Raw genomic sequence first — 17,339 nt, forward strand, 5'->3', positions numbered from 1 at the left:
GACATGAGAAAGTACAATGCCTTTATAGGATAGGCACACACACTCTAAGTGTCAAACGTATATGGGATAAGTCCCATAGTGACACGTGGCACTCTAGGATATAAAGTAGTATAGTACTACTCTAGAACTCAATAGAAACACACTAAAAGTCACTCAAATTGACTCCATTTCCTTACACCCCCCCATGGAGGAAAGGTGAGGGACTACTAGAATGGAACCAAGAAAAGAACATGACAATGACGGTCATCAAAATTGTGCATGCTGGTCTAGAACTAGACATGACTCCCACACAATCTCAGAGGCAAGTGAGCATGGCTCAAATGCTCATCATGCATGGATGCATGATCAACTCAGAGGTCTAGGAGACCAATGCACCAACAAATAGACCTATTAAAGCCAAAAAACACATGGCTCATGGCTCCCACAGTACATCCCCTCTTGGCTCCAAAGACTAATGAGGAACATGGAGCCACACACCAAAAATAGAAAAGAAATACATCATTTTAGGAGGATTGTCCAAGGCAAAGTACCTTTATTGACTACACACACATGATTTATTGCATTCATTTTTGGGAAACACCCCTAGGGCAGAGTACCCAAATATATCATGCTTAGAAAGCAAAATCATGATCTCCATCATCCTTTGGATGTTGGAGACAGACAATAAGAGCATGATCCTGTGTTGGATGGTCATCTTTGTCTGCATCATCACTAGTGGTGGATGCCACCCAACTAGCATGATCCTTCGATTGTTGTTGAGCAAGCTTCTAGTAGCACCTGTCCTCAGTATGACCGAGCTTGTTGCAATAAGTGCACTTGAACAGCTTGAATGTCTTTCCTCGTATTGCTGGAGTCAATGGCCTAGGTCTCCATTTGCTGATGGAGGCAAGAGCTTGTCTAGTATCCGATGAGTAGGATGGAGATTCTTTATTACGGCGATCCTTTTCAAGAAGAAGAGACACCATATCTTCAAAGGTAGTCGATGCAATGAGAAGTACTTCAAGGGCATTCTCAAAGCGAGAATTCCCTTCCATACTTGTCATGAGGACAGGCATTTTGTCCTCGTCATCTGAGCAACACTTCAAGTTAGAAAGTTGTTGAACTAAAGACTGAATTTTTACTATATGTGCACTCAAGGTATCACACTCTTCCATTTTCAACTTATAAAATTGCATTTTCAAAAAAACCTTGGAGTTTATGATTTTGTTACCAAATATATTCTCAAGGCGTGCCCAAATCTCCTTGGCCGTTGACTTGAAGTCGATGTGATGAATCAAAGAATCATCTGGGCAAAGCCTGATGATTGCGATGGCTCTCGAGTTGTGTTGCTTCCAAATCTTGTGCATTGGAGGTTCCATTTTAGCAGGATCTTCATCATCTTCAATGGAATCCCAAACATTCTCCTTCATGAGAAGGAGTTGGACCTTCGTTTGCCATGTGGGGAATCCTTCTCTCATAAATTTTTCCACGAGCAAGGAACTTGCCGATAGTGAGCCCATTGTGGATGATCTAGGAATGTGAGCAGAGAGAGCTATCCCTTTGATAGGCACCTAGTGTAGAGGTAAAGATGTGGCACTTAGGAGCAGGTTGCTTGCTGCGAGCAGTGGTAAACGAGGTGCAAATCTCATACTATGCCCAATTCTGCCAAGAAAAAAATATCACACTCAATAAATGTTGTCCTACATAAATCCAATGGTGATTGCCATTCATCAGAGTTTGTGAGGTTGTCCACTTATTTCTACGAGAATCGTCAAATACTAAACAAATTCTTGGTTCACAATGCTTGGCTCTGTTGGAAAGAGGGACTTTAAACTTAAAGTGTAATCGTGGTTGTATACTAGCACGACCTCTTGGATTATTTTTTGCAATGAGGAAATCCTGATGAATGAAGAAATGGCACAATTAGGGAGTCGCATAGGCAAACAGAAGCAAGAGCTACAGCAAAAGATGTCAAGCCAGCTGGTGCCTTGCTAGAAGAAGATGAAGCGGCAAGCCTTCGAACAAATCCTCCCCAAAATTTTGGTACCGAGACAAAAGTACATACCTATAAGAGGAAGTACAATGCCTTTATAGGGTAGGCACACACACTCTAAGAGTCAAATGTATATGGGATAAGTCCCATAGTGACACGTGGCACTCTAGGATATAAAGTAGTATAGTACTACTCTAGAACTCAATAGAAACACACTAAAAGATCCATGGGCATGCCCACAGTGGGGTAGTCTATAAACACCCTAGGGAGATGCAACTGCGACATTCAATAGGGGACGTCATGGAAAAAAACTATTGGACATTGATGTTCAATAGGAGATGTGGTGGATGGAGGAAAATTAGAGAGATGCAATTGCCTCATTGCAAATCTCCCATGGATTCGCACTAGTGCCAAGGTAGGAAATGCCTCATCTCTACCCATATGCATGATTAATGAATATCATTTCTAGAATCAAAAGTGGCTAATCCTTTTACAACTGCAAAGGTGGGGTAGTCCACCCCTTTATCACCTACCTGGAAAGGCTTGTGATCATAATCCTAGCTGTGGTGGTTGTCATTTCGTGGTGGGAGAGGGCTCCCCTTCCCTTTCCCTAGCCTATAAAACTATGAGATCAAATCTCCAGTCACATCTTGTTATTTCCAAAAAGGAAAATTGTGTCAGATCTCTCTCTCTCTCTCTCTCTCTCTCTCTCTCTCTCTTTACACACACACACACACACTTATAAATACAAACCAATTGTACAAAGGCAAGTTGAAGTCTCTCCCTCTCTCTCTCTCTCTCTCTCTCTCTCTCTCTCTCTCTTTACACACACACACACACACTTATAAATACAAACCAATTGTACAAAGGCAAGTTGAAGTCTCTCCCTCTCTCTCTCTCTCTCTCTCTCTCTCTCTCTCTCCCCCACCCGTAGCTCTCCCTCCCAGACGTACCTCTCTCTCCTGTCAGTCGTTCAGGCCCGTATAGCTATCATCAGTGCTACACACTACACCCTTCATCATACTTTCGTATAGGACCAATACAATACCTCTGTACATGCCATACTTTTGTATAGGCCCCCGCATCTCCATACGTCGTACCTCCATATAGATCCGTATAGTCGTACCTCCCTACCTCAAATTGGGCTGATCCCCTAGCCTAGTTTGAGGGGTTAGCTTCCGCTAAGGGGACCAAAACGTTTGCACAGGCTAAGATTATGGAGTCCCCCTCTTTCCCAAAGATGAAGCAGTTCATCTCTACACCAATCAAGCCCTCTTACTCTGACATTGTAGCCTCATCAGCGACACCTAGCCCCTATGCACTATACTTTTGGATCAGACTCGCAGGAGCAAATTAGCAAAAGGTAAGAGAGCTCAGACTTATGGTAGCAGCACTTGAGAAGAAAGTGAAGAAGATGGAAGGTAATGGAAAGCAAGAAATCAAATGCATCACATCTCCACTAGCACCAACACTTGTCTCCATGGTCAAAGAGATCATCACTACTCAGGTCAGCTCAGCCAAGAAAGAGATGGCTATTATGGTGGCCAACAACAAAATCAACAACGCAGATCTATATACAGAGGTAAAAGAGTAGGAAAACATAGCCAAAAAATAAGAAAATATTGTGCATCGGGGGGTTGCCAGAGGATTGCTTTGGCTGTCTTGCTGATGATTTTATTGAGGGATACACACAAGAAGAGAAGCTCACGTGTCTCAAGGAGATACCACAAATAGAATGGGATGAAACTGATATCAGTTATTCAAGCGGTTTTCTAAGATAGAATTAGTAGCTAGTATGCATCTAAATAATTGGGGTTGAACATTCTTTATCATATGGAATAGTTTAGCTCCATTGGTTTCAACTTACATGACTCAAAGGCAATCGGATGGTTATCTTGCATAAGCACAGCCCCAAAACCCTGCCCGCTAGCATCAGTGACCATGACAATGAAAGGTCTCGTGAAGTCTAGCATTGTCAAACTGGGGTTCGGGACATTTCTTGTTTAAGTCGTCGGAAGGCTAAAGTGTGTTTTTCTTTCCAATAGAAAGCACAAGTCTTACGTAGAAGTTCAGTCAATGGATGTGCCTTGTGTGCAAATTTCTTAACAAATCTTCGGTAAAAACTACACACCTAGAAAAGATCGTAACTCATGAATATCTTTAGGCTATGGCTAGTTCACTATTGCCTCTACTTTCTTGGAATCTACTCAAATACCTTCAGCTAAAACAATGTGACCAAGATATTCAATTTCAGATTGAAAAAATGAACTTTTCTTTGGGTCAGGATAGTGTAAGAGGGAGAAAACAAGATCCAAGTGTTTCTCATGTTCCTCTTGACTCTTGCTATAAACCATGATATCATCAAAGAAAACTACCATAATGTCCTGATAAGGTAGGAAAATACGATTCATCATCCGACTAAATGTGGCAAGTGCATTAATCAAGCCAAAAGGCATAAGGAATTCATAGTGACCGGTTTGGGTCCTAAAAGTAGTCTTGCAAATATCAAGCTCGATCACTCTCACTTGATGATATCCTAACTTAAGGTCGCTTTTGCTAAATATTGTGGCTCCTTCAACTTGTTAAGAAGATTGTCAACCCTCAAAATGGGGTATTGATTCTTCACTGCTGCTATTTTATTTAAGGCATGGTAATTAATGCACATCCCATTTTTCTTCTTGATAAAAAGAACAGGTGCCCTAAATGGCAAACTGCTAGGTCAAATCAAGACTCCAGCCAAAAGGTCTTCTATTTGCAATTGAATCTCTTATTGCTCAGTAGGATTATGTCTATATGGTGCTTTGCATGGCAGAGCAGATAAGATCAATCTTATTGTCGCCAGGTCTACATCGAGGAGGCCAGGGGGTAAGTCTTCCATAAAACAATCAGCATAGGTAGCTAGGAAAGGATCAAGAGGCTCTTGCTTAGGTTTTTCGGTCGTGGGACTAGCCTTGACCTTGCTGACCATAGCAAGATATGTTTTGTCATGTTTGTGCATAGCTCTATTAGTTTGGGTATGCGACAATAAAGGCCAAGAGGGAAGGCTCTTGTTGCATTCCAAAATCATGGACTCAGTGTCGTGAGTCACGGTAATAGTGCACTCAAGATAATCGGGTTTGGCATTATGATCGAAGCACCAAGGCATCCTAAGAATAAGATCTTGCTCACAAAGGAGCAACTAAGAAATCATGCCTCTCAGCTAATAGCCCTATAATCACCTCAAGATCCTTCACTATTTGCAAACAATTGTAATGTGATTCTTGAAAAGCTGATTTGACTTTGTATTTTGTTTTGATGGATGGAAGACCTAGTTCCTCAACTTTACGATGTGAAATGAAATCGTGGGTGCTTCCGTCATCAAACAAAAAATTAGGTTCTTTTCCGTGTAATGATGCAGTTATGCGTTAACAAAGAAGTATAAAAAAGAGATGCACTTTTACCCACAGAGCACTTACCTAAAGCAATGTAGTCGGTGTCCTCGATTTCCTCCTCTTCTCTGCCCTCTTGCTTGAAAGATGCCCTCAGCAATATCATCGATGTAGATGACTCATGCAGAGTTGCACTGGCCATTACCATTAGTATAGCCATTGGTGCGCCCTTCATTGCCATTGTTTTTTTAGTATTCTTTCCCTAAGTACCTAGCTTGCATGTAGCAAGTGGGTTCTTTGGACATTCAAAAGAATATTGCCCCATCTCCTTGCAATTATAACACTTGACAAGTATACCTGTTATTCGATTTATATTTGATTTTGCAGGCTTCCAATTAGACTTACCATCAACTTTACCAGTTCGTCCCTCCTCCTTGAAAAATGGAGTATGTTTCTTTTCTCGAGATGTGCGAGTAGCAAAGCTTCTTACTTGTTTCCTTTCTGATTCTAATGCCAAATCCATAGCATCAGAATCTATCAAAGCATGCGCACATCAACACGAATAGTAGGGCACAAACCCTCAATAAAGGTATGGTATTGCTCCTTTCGTGGTACATTTTTAATGGTTTGTAAATGAAGTAGAGCTAAAAGATATTTCTTAGCATATGCATGCATGCTTTCATTGTCCAACTGCCTCATTCTTCGCCATTGCATACGAGTACCCTCTTCAAACTATGTAGGTAGGAAGTGATTCTTAATTTTGCCTTTGAATGCTTCCCATGTCTTTGCAGTGTGTGTGCTTTCGCAAGTACACTCCACCATAATTGTGCACTACCCATCATGTGACTCATAGCAAGTTGAAGGAACTAATCCAAGCAAGTAAACTCTGTCCATCTCTTTTACCATCATACTTTGGAAAAGTAAAAGTTTTGCGATTGATCTTACGTGACTTCGTTTTATCCTGAAGCTTGAGTGCTTTCAGGATCGCCTTCCCCACGTTGTCTCCATCATCACTAGATTCATGCGAAGGGGTAGTGTTGTGGTGTCGCCGCAATGAAGTCTTCACATGATGCTTCTTCTTTCTTTGATGTCCTGTTTAGTGTCTTCCACGCTCATTACCGGAGGCATCCAATGGTTCGCTGCTGTTGCTTTCACCATCATCTTCATCTTTCCTATGTTTTTTATGACTTCAGACAACTCCTTGAGTGCTCGAGTTGTATACCTTTTGTTGTCTTTGTGTGTATTGTACATATTGCGCATGTACTCAAGTTCTTGCTCAAGGTTGTATGCATGTTGTTTCCATGCCTCCAATGAATCTAATGTAATCATGGACTCCTCATCCGCAATAGATATAGGTGGCTTCCAACTTCCAAGTTGACGTCACTTGTCATAGTGCATCTTCCATGTCTTGGCGAAGTCGTTTCTCATGTTGATAGAGTGCATCCCACCCTTCCTCAGTGAGTTTCTTTGGTGTTGGACCTCTCTCTGGTTGGTAATGATCATTTCCCACATCCTCGACATGATGTCGGTCTTCAAGATGACCTGTTTTTGATAGAATATGCTTTTTCGACATAGTTAGAATTGTGCATGGTGCAAGCAAGAAAAAACACTATGAAAGGAAATACACATAGACACAAGACTTATCTCAATTCGGTTCCCAAGATTTGAAAGTGGCTATTTGTTGAGTATAGAATCATTATGGCCTCTCAGACTCACACGATTCCAACGAGTGCATTTACATTGCAAAGTAAAAAGCAAACGTCATGTCCAAGAGCACTTGTAGTTTGTGCCTTGCACTTTTAAACACTTGCTTGTCTGCTTCCTAACAACAGAGTGACTTGACCTAGTGGATAGTCACAATTGTTAAGTGTGCTTGGGCTAGAACAATATCGGGATGGGTGACCTCCTGGGAAGTTTTGAGAGACAATCTCGGAAGTCTATCTCGTGCAGCTGATAGTGCAAGTATGCCAACGACTATGCCTTGGTCACCCCCCCTTTGTTGCACGCTTTGGTGGTGCTTTCTGCACTGTGTTTTGACAGTTCTCCGTGCTACTGTGCAGTACTTTCTTTCTTGCAAAATTTTTTATTATTGCCGCTCCGTCTTTCTTCTTCAAATTTGCTTGTGCTTTCTTCTGTTTGTGGAAGGCAAAATCTTTCCCTTCGTTCTTGTGTCACTTTCTTTCGTGTTAACACCATTCGTGAATTTCCCTGTAGGCCCGCACATGCTATGGATCGATGAAGCCTTTTCTCTGATACCACTACAATGAGGATCGCTTTGTGGAACCTGCAAATCATCAAAAACACAGTGAAAACTATATACAAGAATATGCACGATCTTTCAAAGTTCATAAATGGAAAAGAAGACAAGCTGGGTGCAATCTCCCCCCGTAGGAGTGGTGCTTGTCTTCCACTTCCTATGTATTTGATTGATTCCAGAATTTCGAGCAACAACTGGTACAAACTCATGTACATCTCCTCCATGCACAAACTGGAGATAAGCCACACACACCCTTTCAAAATATCTTGCCTTTTCTAGAAATAGACTTTCCTTTTCCCACTATACTTAATATGCTTAGGCTAAGCCTCTAATGTTCCAAAAATTAAAATATGTACATGAATATTTGTAATTTCAAAAACTAGGCTTTCGAAAGTAAGCCTTGTTTATTCCCTGCATCACTGGTTGCGCCTTATGCATGCAAAAATGCTTGTCGCCAATAGCCATTTCCTGATTAGCTACTCTTCCACTGAATCCACAACATCCATCAATAATGCAAATCTCTCAAGGATAAGAAACCTTGGAAACAATCACCAATATTATTCAATCTTTCAACATTTAAGCAATGCAAAATCAACAAATCATAGATGGATGGTGCCACATGTGACACCATTGCATGGTGCACAAACTTCTACACATGCATAAAAGCATACTAGTGGTGCACACACTGCTACACATACTGTCATCATGTAAGTGGTGTGCACACTACTACACACTCATATGGCCATAGCCATATATATCCAACCATGGGTACGGATGGTTCAAACACTGCTACACATACTGTTTCTCGTCGCGTAAGTGGTGCACACATTGCTACACACTCATATGAATAGTGAGCACACACTACATCATCTGTGCGACACAATGACAGATCCCATAACTAAATACTGAAAGATTAAAAGATAATGGGATAATCCCAATTCTCATAACATATGTGCTATGAGCACATGTCATTTCTTTACATTGCTAAGCTAATTTTGATGGGTTTGCCTAAAATCATTCAGAGGGATTGAAGGATCCTCATGAAATAGTGCAAAAAGTTTATCTAATTGGGTGGATCTCGAGGTTTAGTAATCTGTGCAAAACATGTATTCAAAAAAGTAGCCAGGGAGACTTGGGGGTGGTATACGGACTTATATTACATTCTAGATGTTACTAGCTCTTCATTGTGTGTGATGGAAGCAAGCCCTCTACCATATGCCATATATAATGTATCAATCAAGATTCAAGTTTCTCTATTTTCAAAAACAAGATAGCCAACTCTTTGACATATACAAGAAGGCATGTTTCAATAAAAAATAATTAAAGTTAATTGCCTACCACTATCAACAGTTCAATGTATACTAGTATGGGCTTCATCATTCCCTACTATACAAGGGTATTTAAGCAAGGGTATTTGTCGCAAAATGTCACTTTCTTTAAAGTATAAAAATATCACAATAATTTCTAAATGGAAAGATAATTCCAGGAAAAAAAATTAATCCTTTAATGTTCTTTGAAAGGGGCCTATTGCCTTATAAATGTTAGAGTAATTCCTATAGGCTTCGCCACCATTAAAAAAAAAAGTGTTTATCCAAACCATAAGTTTAAGGGCCTCTTTTGCAATACCATGCCCTTGCAAATCTGATGGAGAGGTGTGCCAACTCACCTGGCACCATCACAACCAAATGAAAGTTAGAACAATTCATTCAAGCTATGGCAGCCAAGCTTCAATGCCAGCACACAGTTGTTATCCATGTCACTCTATCTAGACTAGCATTATCAAATCTTGGCATTTGAATATCTAGAAATAATCAAAGGTTGGCATTTAGACAATTTAATAAAATGCTTGTAAAATGTTAGTGCAATTGCTAGGGGAGTATATAAACTAATCAAAGGCCTCGTTGTCCTTTGATCACTTCTCAACCAGCCATGATATTGCATCATGTTAGGCCTGCAAACAAGAACCCAAGAAAATGATGTATATAGATCAAAGGTAAAATATGTCCTGACTCCATTTATGTCCAAGACAATCCATAGTGTGAATATAGAATGAAAAGCCCAAGGACTCCATAATGTGAATATAGAATGAAAAAACAAAGGAATCCATAGTGTCAAGCCATTAATTCAACTATCCAAGTGTTAAATGTCCATGGACATTTTCCTTATTCCAACCAAGGTCATGAATTTTAATGCCGATCCCTACAATCCAAATAAGCAAGACCATCGTAAGGGTAACATATTATCCATGGAAATTTACCTTACATTTCAAGTTAGAGCCTCATGAAAAATAAATGAGAAATGATGGACTTTTCCATTTATCAATGCTAAGCTAAGGTTTAGAACTATCTCCAGGTAGGTTAAAACCCTTATTAGAGATAAATATTTGATTTATAAGGCCCATTCTTCCTCTTCATAGAAAATGTAGAAAAAACTTACCCACTTAAATCTTTGCCTTATAATAGACAATGTAGAAAATCTCACCCACCTGAATCAACCAAGTTTCACTTAAACCAATATCATCATTGAAAGTGCTAAAGCAGATACTTATGAGCATTCCAAAACATAGATCACCTGACTATTTTAACTTCTTGTAAAAAAGGAATATATGGCCAAGAACTCCTTCATTGTCTCAATTTAGGTGAGAAAGTTGAGATGCTTAGCCCTTGTGAATGAATCTCGTGCATAGCCATATCTCATGTCATAAGGTTGTAAAAAATGATACCTATATGACATATATTCTCTACCATGAGGGCTTTTAATCCTACATTCTAGTATTTCTTATTTAAACCCAAAAGGCTTGTCAAGTACTTAAAGGTTAAACCCAACAATTATGGAGCAGAGGTCTGCGATTTCCTCTTAAAAGGGACTCTTACTAGAGACTGCATATATATAGACATAGTAAAGGTTTACTAATTTCTCAAATGGATGACCAATGCTATGCATAGTCGTCCAAACTAGGTCGAGGGCATAAGAGGACATATAGCGTGTAACAAGAAGACACAAAAATAAAAAAGGTTGTCCCCTGCAAGTTGCCAGATGCCATCTATACTTTGTGCCACCCCAGTCCAAAGTATATACTAGTAGCAAACATCTCACTGCCACAATCTTGGGCAGTCTTATGAGCCTATCCACAACGCTATGCAAAAAAAATCCAATCAAAGCTAGTATTGAAACACTGACATACGATTTTATAAGGCCATCCCACTCAGCCCATATATTTGCATTCAGTTCTCGATCAATCTATGTAAGTGTGTTAACCACATAATCACCATGGAATCATCGAACCAAAAGCTAGAGTCTCAAAACCAAATGGGTATGTTCCATCCTATTGAGGTCATCTTGGATCAATGTCTATAACATGATCCAAAACTTGTAAAAATAGTTGAGTACCACCATATAGTAAAGTGTGGCATAGGGATTAGGAGACCATGCAACATCATGACACACACACAATGCTGCATTACGACACGCTCCCATGTTGTCCCATCAACCTGCAAGAGATAGGTAATCCTAATAGAGTGTAAAAGGGCATTGTTCCCATAGTCACCTCTAGCGAGCAAGCTTGATCCAAACACAAGGATATCGACTTCTATACAAATACCAACTCGGGCTTTGTGTGAGCTTGTTAGAACAATAGGCAAAGTCCAAAATGGCAACCCTCTTGCTCGTCAAGCACCAATCAATGGTAGTTAGTGTAGATCTTACTTGGATCTCATGTTCACTTTGTATGCAATTCCCACTTCTCATGCATTTTCCATTTCCTCTAGTTTAATGGTTAGGCATGTAGACAAAGCGTTCCTAGCTAAATAGAGTGTCAAAACTTCATATATACCAAAAAATTTTTTATCAATTTCATGGTGTCCTCTTTCCTTTGGTCCTCATCTGGGGGCTAAGGGGCATCACTCATCGATTAGGTGCTCCCATTTTACTAATAACTAGGTACACATGGTGTTCCTTTCAACTCTCATTTCCATGGTGGCAAATGTCAATGATAATATCAAGGGTCGTCAAAGTGTTGACCAAGTGCCAAGGGCCCCCAAGGGAAGTCTAAGTGAATGTCAATTTATGGACACATCTCCAGACTACAAGGATCCCCGAGTGGAGGAGTGTGTGTATGTGTGTGTGTGTGTGTGTGTGTGTGTGTGTGTGTGTGTGTGTGTGTGTGTGTGTGTGTGTGTGTGGTTTGCAGGTGTTTTTGCATCAGTATATGGTGTAACTAGTATAGCATGTGTGGGAAGGAAGATGCATAATATAGCTACTATTATTGCCCGTGTTTGAGTTGTCCAAGGAGCTATTGTTAATTCTTTTCTACATTGGATCCTAGTCACCATGTGGATGATCCACATTTGCTTGCTATCAATGCTTCATTTTTAGCATTACCTTCCAAGCAACATTGCTCTACTAACACTTTTGAAATCAAAATGAATGATTTAAATCATTCAAGAGGCCTGCCAAAAAATAAATTAGTCGAATGCAAGAGCTGTGCAAGCATTTAAAGAGGGGATCTTTTGCACATGTGGCACTCTCAATGGCCAATCAACTATTTCCACCTAGCATGTAGTCCTTAAATCAAAAGAAAATTATTTTACCTTTCAAAAATTGGAGAACCATCACTATACCCTTCCCACACATAGGGCAGGCTAAAAAGTTATATGTAGAGTATGAGCATGCTCATAGTGTGGAAGCAAAACAAACAAAAATTGCAGCTTTTCACCCCTAGTTACCAACTATCAGCTCCATCATTCTTATGAAGTTCATCAGGGCCAAACATCCAGGGTTACACATGGAGCCAATACCGTTCAAACCATATCTATCATCCTCGTACTGGCTTTGTAGATTAAGGTAAAATCAGGCTATGATAAATTATGCGCTTCTCAACAAAGGCAATAGATATGACACCAACCGCTAAATCATTTACTATAAATTGTGAGCTTCATTGTGAGACTACATGAAGGCCTCAGATGATCAGCCTTTGTGATGATTGCCAACTTTATTTTAGTTCAGGTTTGCAGGAACTTACATTATTGGTGATATCATAAACAATAATTGTTGCAGCAGCTCCACGATAATATTTGGGGGCCAAGTTGTGATATCTTTCCTGTCCTGCTGTATCCCATATTTCAAATTTCATTGTAGTGTCATTGACAGCCAATGTCTGGGAAAAAAATGCAGCCCTGATTGTTGACTCTTGTGATGCCACCACATCGTGATTATTAACGTAGTACACTCACACAACTCTCCATAATGGTGTCATAATGTGCCAAAACAAGAGATGAATACAAAGAGTTAAGGCCGGGAGTTGTGTTAAATTTTTTGGCTTACCATGGGAAGGCCTAAGTGAAGACAACGTGTTTTTGAGAAGCAAAAATGCTAATAATTTAAATGAATTTGTGCTCATTATTAGAATTTGTGCTCGAGTTATGTGGAGGCTGATTAGCGCATGCAGTGTTTCAACACTTGTCCATCTTCTTATTTTTTGTGAAATCTTCTCTATTTGTCTGTCTATGTGTTCTCCATCAATCTCCCTTTGATTCTCTGCTGAAATGCTTCTTCTTTCCCATCCTTGAGCCCCATCCTGTTTCTCTCCATCTTTAATGGCCACTACTGGCACCACCAATATGCAAGCCAAATTGGTAACTCCTCCCTTCCCTTTTGCACCCCCGCATAGCTTTCCCTTGCCCCGATTTGCTCCCCACACCCTCCTTTTTTTATCGATGTAGACTAATTTTTGCTTTCTCATCCCGTTGATTTTCTATGTTGCCGAATGCACTATATGTAGTTACTTGTCGAGATGAATTGGTAGTCATAGCTTTTGATCTTCTGTTGTTAAAGGGGCCAATTGTTCCTTAAGCAGATGATTCATGTGCTCCCAGATGTGTGGGTTCCGGTATGGCTTTTGACTGACGATTCTATGGCAACATGGACAGGTTCTTTTGGGCGACATGGGAGTTGGCAAATGGAGCTTAGTCTTGCATTTTGTTAAAGGGTGATTATCAGGTTTCTATGCCAATGCTCGCGCCTGTGATTTCCTTTTATAGAAAAAAAAAGAAAATGCCACTATAAGTCAGAGTGCGAACTCTAGAGGTGATCTCTGAAGTTATGTGGTAGAGGATGCTTCTCAATCAATTTTGGACACCCATCCCATGCCATGCCTCTATTCACTCCTTTCTATTCTCAATTTGCTTGTGCGTGAGCGCTCTCTCTCTCCCACCCTCTCCTACAATAACTATTGATATACTCCATAAAAGTTAAAAAGTTCAACATAATGAAGACAGTGATGACGAGCTCTCTTATTTCGTAAAGGTTGCACGTCGGCTGAGAAGCCATTTTCAGAATAAGAATATGGCTCACCTTTTGAGGTCAATAAATTTTGTGACTTGCCCCATTGTTGCAAGTACTCTCATAATGTAATTTGTTGAAAATTCCAATAGCGTGCCTAGGAATTGGGGATTGGCTTGAAGGCAGTCATTTCTGGGTGGGGAAGTGCCCCTCCTACCAAGGCCTCCTAGGGTCCATTCTCCTATAACTTGAGCTCCCAAGCAGCATTGTGGGAATGTTGTCCCTATGGTCATTCCCTTATACTAGTCCCTTACAGCAAAATCGGCCTCTCTTGATATAAAGGCCAGCTCTATCTCATAAGCTTCACCACAATGACTCCTACACAACGTTTACTGCCTCCCTCTCCACCTTCGCTTGCTACACATCGTCAGCAATGGCTCTGAAGAGGTCATGCCGGGTTCCTCTTTTTCGCGACATAAACAACCATAGCTATAAATACCAAGGAAAAGTGATGGTAAGCGCATCGCCTGAAGAAACGTGGGAAACTGCGAGGGAACTGCCGAACGGTCTGCAGGACCCCAGCTTTACCCTTGCTCAAAATCAAAGCGGCCAGGGATGGTTGAATGAGTGTTTAGATCAGTTGGACCGATCCAACAAACCGGTGGAATTTGCCAACTATGGGTCTCTATTGCAGTGGTGTGGAGACTTAAAGGCCATGTCACAGGGCATGCGCGTCCATGCCCATATCATCAAAAGTGGGCTTGAGCAGTACACGCGTGTAGGAAACCTGGTCTTACAGATGTATGGCAAGTGTGGAGCGCTGGAGGAAGCAATGTCAGTATTTGCCAGCATCCATTATTGGAATGCTATCTCATGGAATGTCATCATCAGAGTACATGCCCGATTGAAGCAGGGACAGGAGGCTCTCCAACTCTTCGATCAAATGAAGGAAGCTGGAATATTACCAAACAAGGTTACCTATGTCAGTGTCCTCGATGCATGTGCCAGTGAGGCAGCGCTGGCTCTAGGTGAGCGGATGCATGCCATCATTGTTAGTGCTGACTTTGAGGAAGATGTTATTCTGGGGACTGCTCTTGTCAATCTGTACGGAAAGTGTAGCAGCCTCAATTATGCAGCTATGGTTTTTCATAAAATGCCTGAGCGGAATGTAGTTTCTTGGACTGCCATGATTACGGTATACGAGCAGAATGGGCTCAGCAGGGTGGCCCTCCAACTGTTTGAACAAATGCAACAAGAAGGAGTATTGCCAAACAAATTCACCGTTGTCAGCATACTTGCTGCATGTGCAGGTCACAATGCACTAGCTGCAGGAAAGCGATTGCATTCCTGGCTTCAGAACAGTGGCTATGAGTTGGATGTTGTGGTCGGTACTGCTCTTGTGAATATGTATGGCAAGTGTGACAACCTGGAGAATGCGAAAATGGTTTTTGATGAAATGCCATTGCACAACGTGGTTGCCTGGACTGCCATCATTGCAGCTTATTCTCAGCATGGGCATGGGCAGGAGGCCTTCCGCTTGTTTGACCAAATGCAACAGCAAAACTCAATCCCGAACAAGGCCACTTTTGTTAGCATTCTTGCAGCTTGTGCAACCCCTACAATGATTTTGCAAGGAAAGTGGCTGCATGACTTCATCCAGACTAGTGGATTTGAATCAGATATCGTGGTTGGAACTGCCCTTGTCAATATGTATGCAAGGTGTGGAAGCTTGGATGATGCCGGAAATATTTTTGACAAGTTGCCAAAATGGGATGTAATCTTGTGGAATGCCATGATAACAGCTTGTGCTGAACATAGGCAGGTTAACAGAATGCTTCAAGTTTTTGACCAAATGAAGAACGAGAACATGAAGCCAAATCAGGTAACATTCATCACCATGCTTGTTGCATGTGCCACTGATGCAGCTCTTCCTGAAGGGAAGCAGATACACCATTGCATTATAGAGGTTGGATTAGAGTCAAATATTGTTGTAGGGAATGTTCTTGTCAACATGTATGGTAGGTGCACTAGCCTGCAGGACGCAAGGAGGATGTTTGACAAGATTCCTGAGCGAGATGTGGTCTCATGGACTGCCATGATTGCAGCATATGCCCAGCACGGATGTGGCCATGAGGTCCTCCACCTTTTTGCACAAATGCAGGAGAAAGGAGTAATGCCAGACAAGGTGACTTTCATCAATGTTCTTGCTGCATGTAGTCATACTGGTCTGGTGGACGAGGCATATGAGTTGTTTGTTTCCATGAAGTGGGATTATGGCATCTCACCTGTTGTTGATCATTATGTGTGCATGATTGACATATTTGGAAAAGCAGGACGTTTGGATGAGGCTGAAATTTTGATGAATGATATGCCTTTTCAACCTGCATGTACACCTTTCATTTCGTTGTTGAGTGCTTGTAAATACCCTGCTGATGTGGATCGAGGAAAACTTGCTGCTACGTGTGCACTTGAATTGGATCCAGTGAATGCTGCACCATATATTATGTTATGGAATGTCTACGCAGCAGCTGGCCAGGGGGAGGATGCAGCAATTTTGATTGGTAGGTCGAGGGAGGAGCAATATAAAACTCATTCAGAGCTACAGCATTCTTATGTTAACTCTAGAGTGCTTGATTCTCTTGTTAGCTCAAATTTATCCTCAATAACAGCTAAAGTGGTGAAAGAAAAGGGGTACAACTGGCAGTGCATGGACAATAGAGAAGTCAAGGTTTCTTCTTAAGCTGCAACATGGTGCTGCAAGCCTTGGAAATTATAAGGAACAAAACTATCATTTACATTTAATTTATCCATCATCATACTACCAAGGGCTTTTAATTTTGTGCCAACTATCATGTTCATGTCAGGCTCGTCTCCAAGATGGCTCAAAGGCATGCAATGTCCGCACCTGTGAGCCCCCATAGGAGGACAAGGGGGACATTAGACTGTGAGGGGGAAGGGTGTTGTGAGGGGGGCTGTGTGGACTGCCAGATGCGCAGCAGCGACAAAGGACCAGCCCTATGAGAGGCCTTATTTATAGGCCTGCCCAAGGGGGTCAGCCCAGCCAACCAAGGCTGGTTGGTCCAGGCAACCAGGCGGTCGGTCCAGACAGAGAAAACCGACCAGCAGGTTGGCCTACTTCAGGGGGCAGCCAACCCCTAAATAAACCCCCCTACTCCCCCACACTTATCATCCAATTTTGCTGAGTGCGACAAGGGAGGAGAGTTGCAGTTGGCAGAGAGGACTCAGTCAAGGTTTATCCCAGCCCTTGGTGGATGTTTTGTAGTGCTTACTAGTGAGCCTGTTTTACCCACTGATTGGTGGATGCATATATTCTGAGTTCTCTCCTTCCCCTTTGCTATTCTATGTGCTGTGTTTTCTGAGAGAGAGGTTAGCATCATTGTGATCAAGTGTGCGAGGTTACTTGCAGCTGAAGGTTATCCACAGCATGGGTGAGGATTGAGGG

General features: G+C 41.5%; 1 protein-coding gene across 1 annotated transcript; it reads left to right on the plus strand.

Moving 5' to 3' along the window:
• Positions 1-14,186: 14,186 nt before the first annotated feature.
• Positions 14,187-16,682, plus strand: LOC147885872 (pentatricopeptide repeat-containing protein At5g27110-like). Its single transcript, XM_087396800.1, has one exon. It carries the CDS (start codon positions 14,310-14,312, stop codon positions 16,614-16,616), a length of 2,307 nt encoding a protein of 768 aa, XP_087252926.1. The 5' UTR covers positions 14,187-14,309; the 3' UTR covers positions 16,617-16,682.
• The last annotated feature ends 657 nt before the right edge of the window (positions 16,683-17,339 follow it).

This window comes from Dipteris shenzhenensis, chromosome 25 (genome assembly GCF_047967505.1).
Source record: "Dipteris shenzhenensis isolate YYH24624 ecotype China chromosome 25, Dip_SZ_1.0, whole genome shotgun sequence".
Lineage (NCBI taxonomy): Eukaryota > Viridiplantae > Streptophyta > Polypodiopsida > Gleicheniales > Dipteridaceae > Dipteris > Dipteris shenzhenensis.

What these genes read in the sequence shown, in the direction of transcription:
- LOC147885872 (XM_087396800.1), top strand. Translation starts at nt 14,310, where the DNA reads ATGGCTCTGAAGAGGTCATGCCGGGTTCCTCTTTTTCGCGACATAAAC.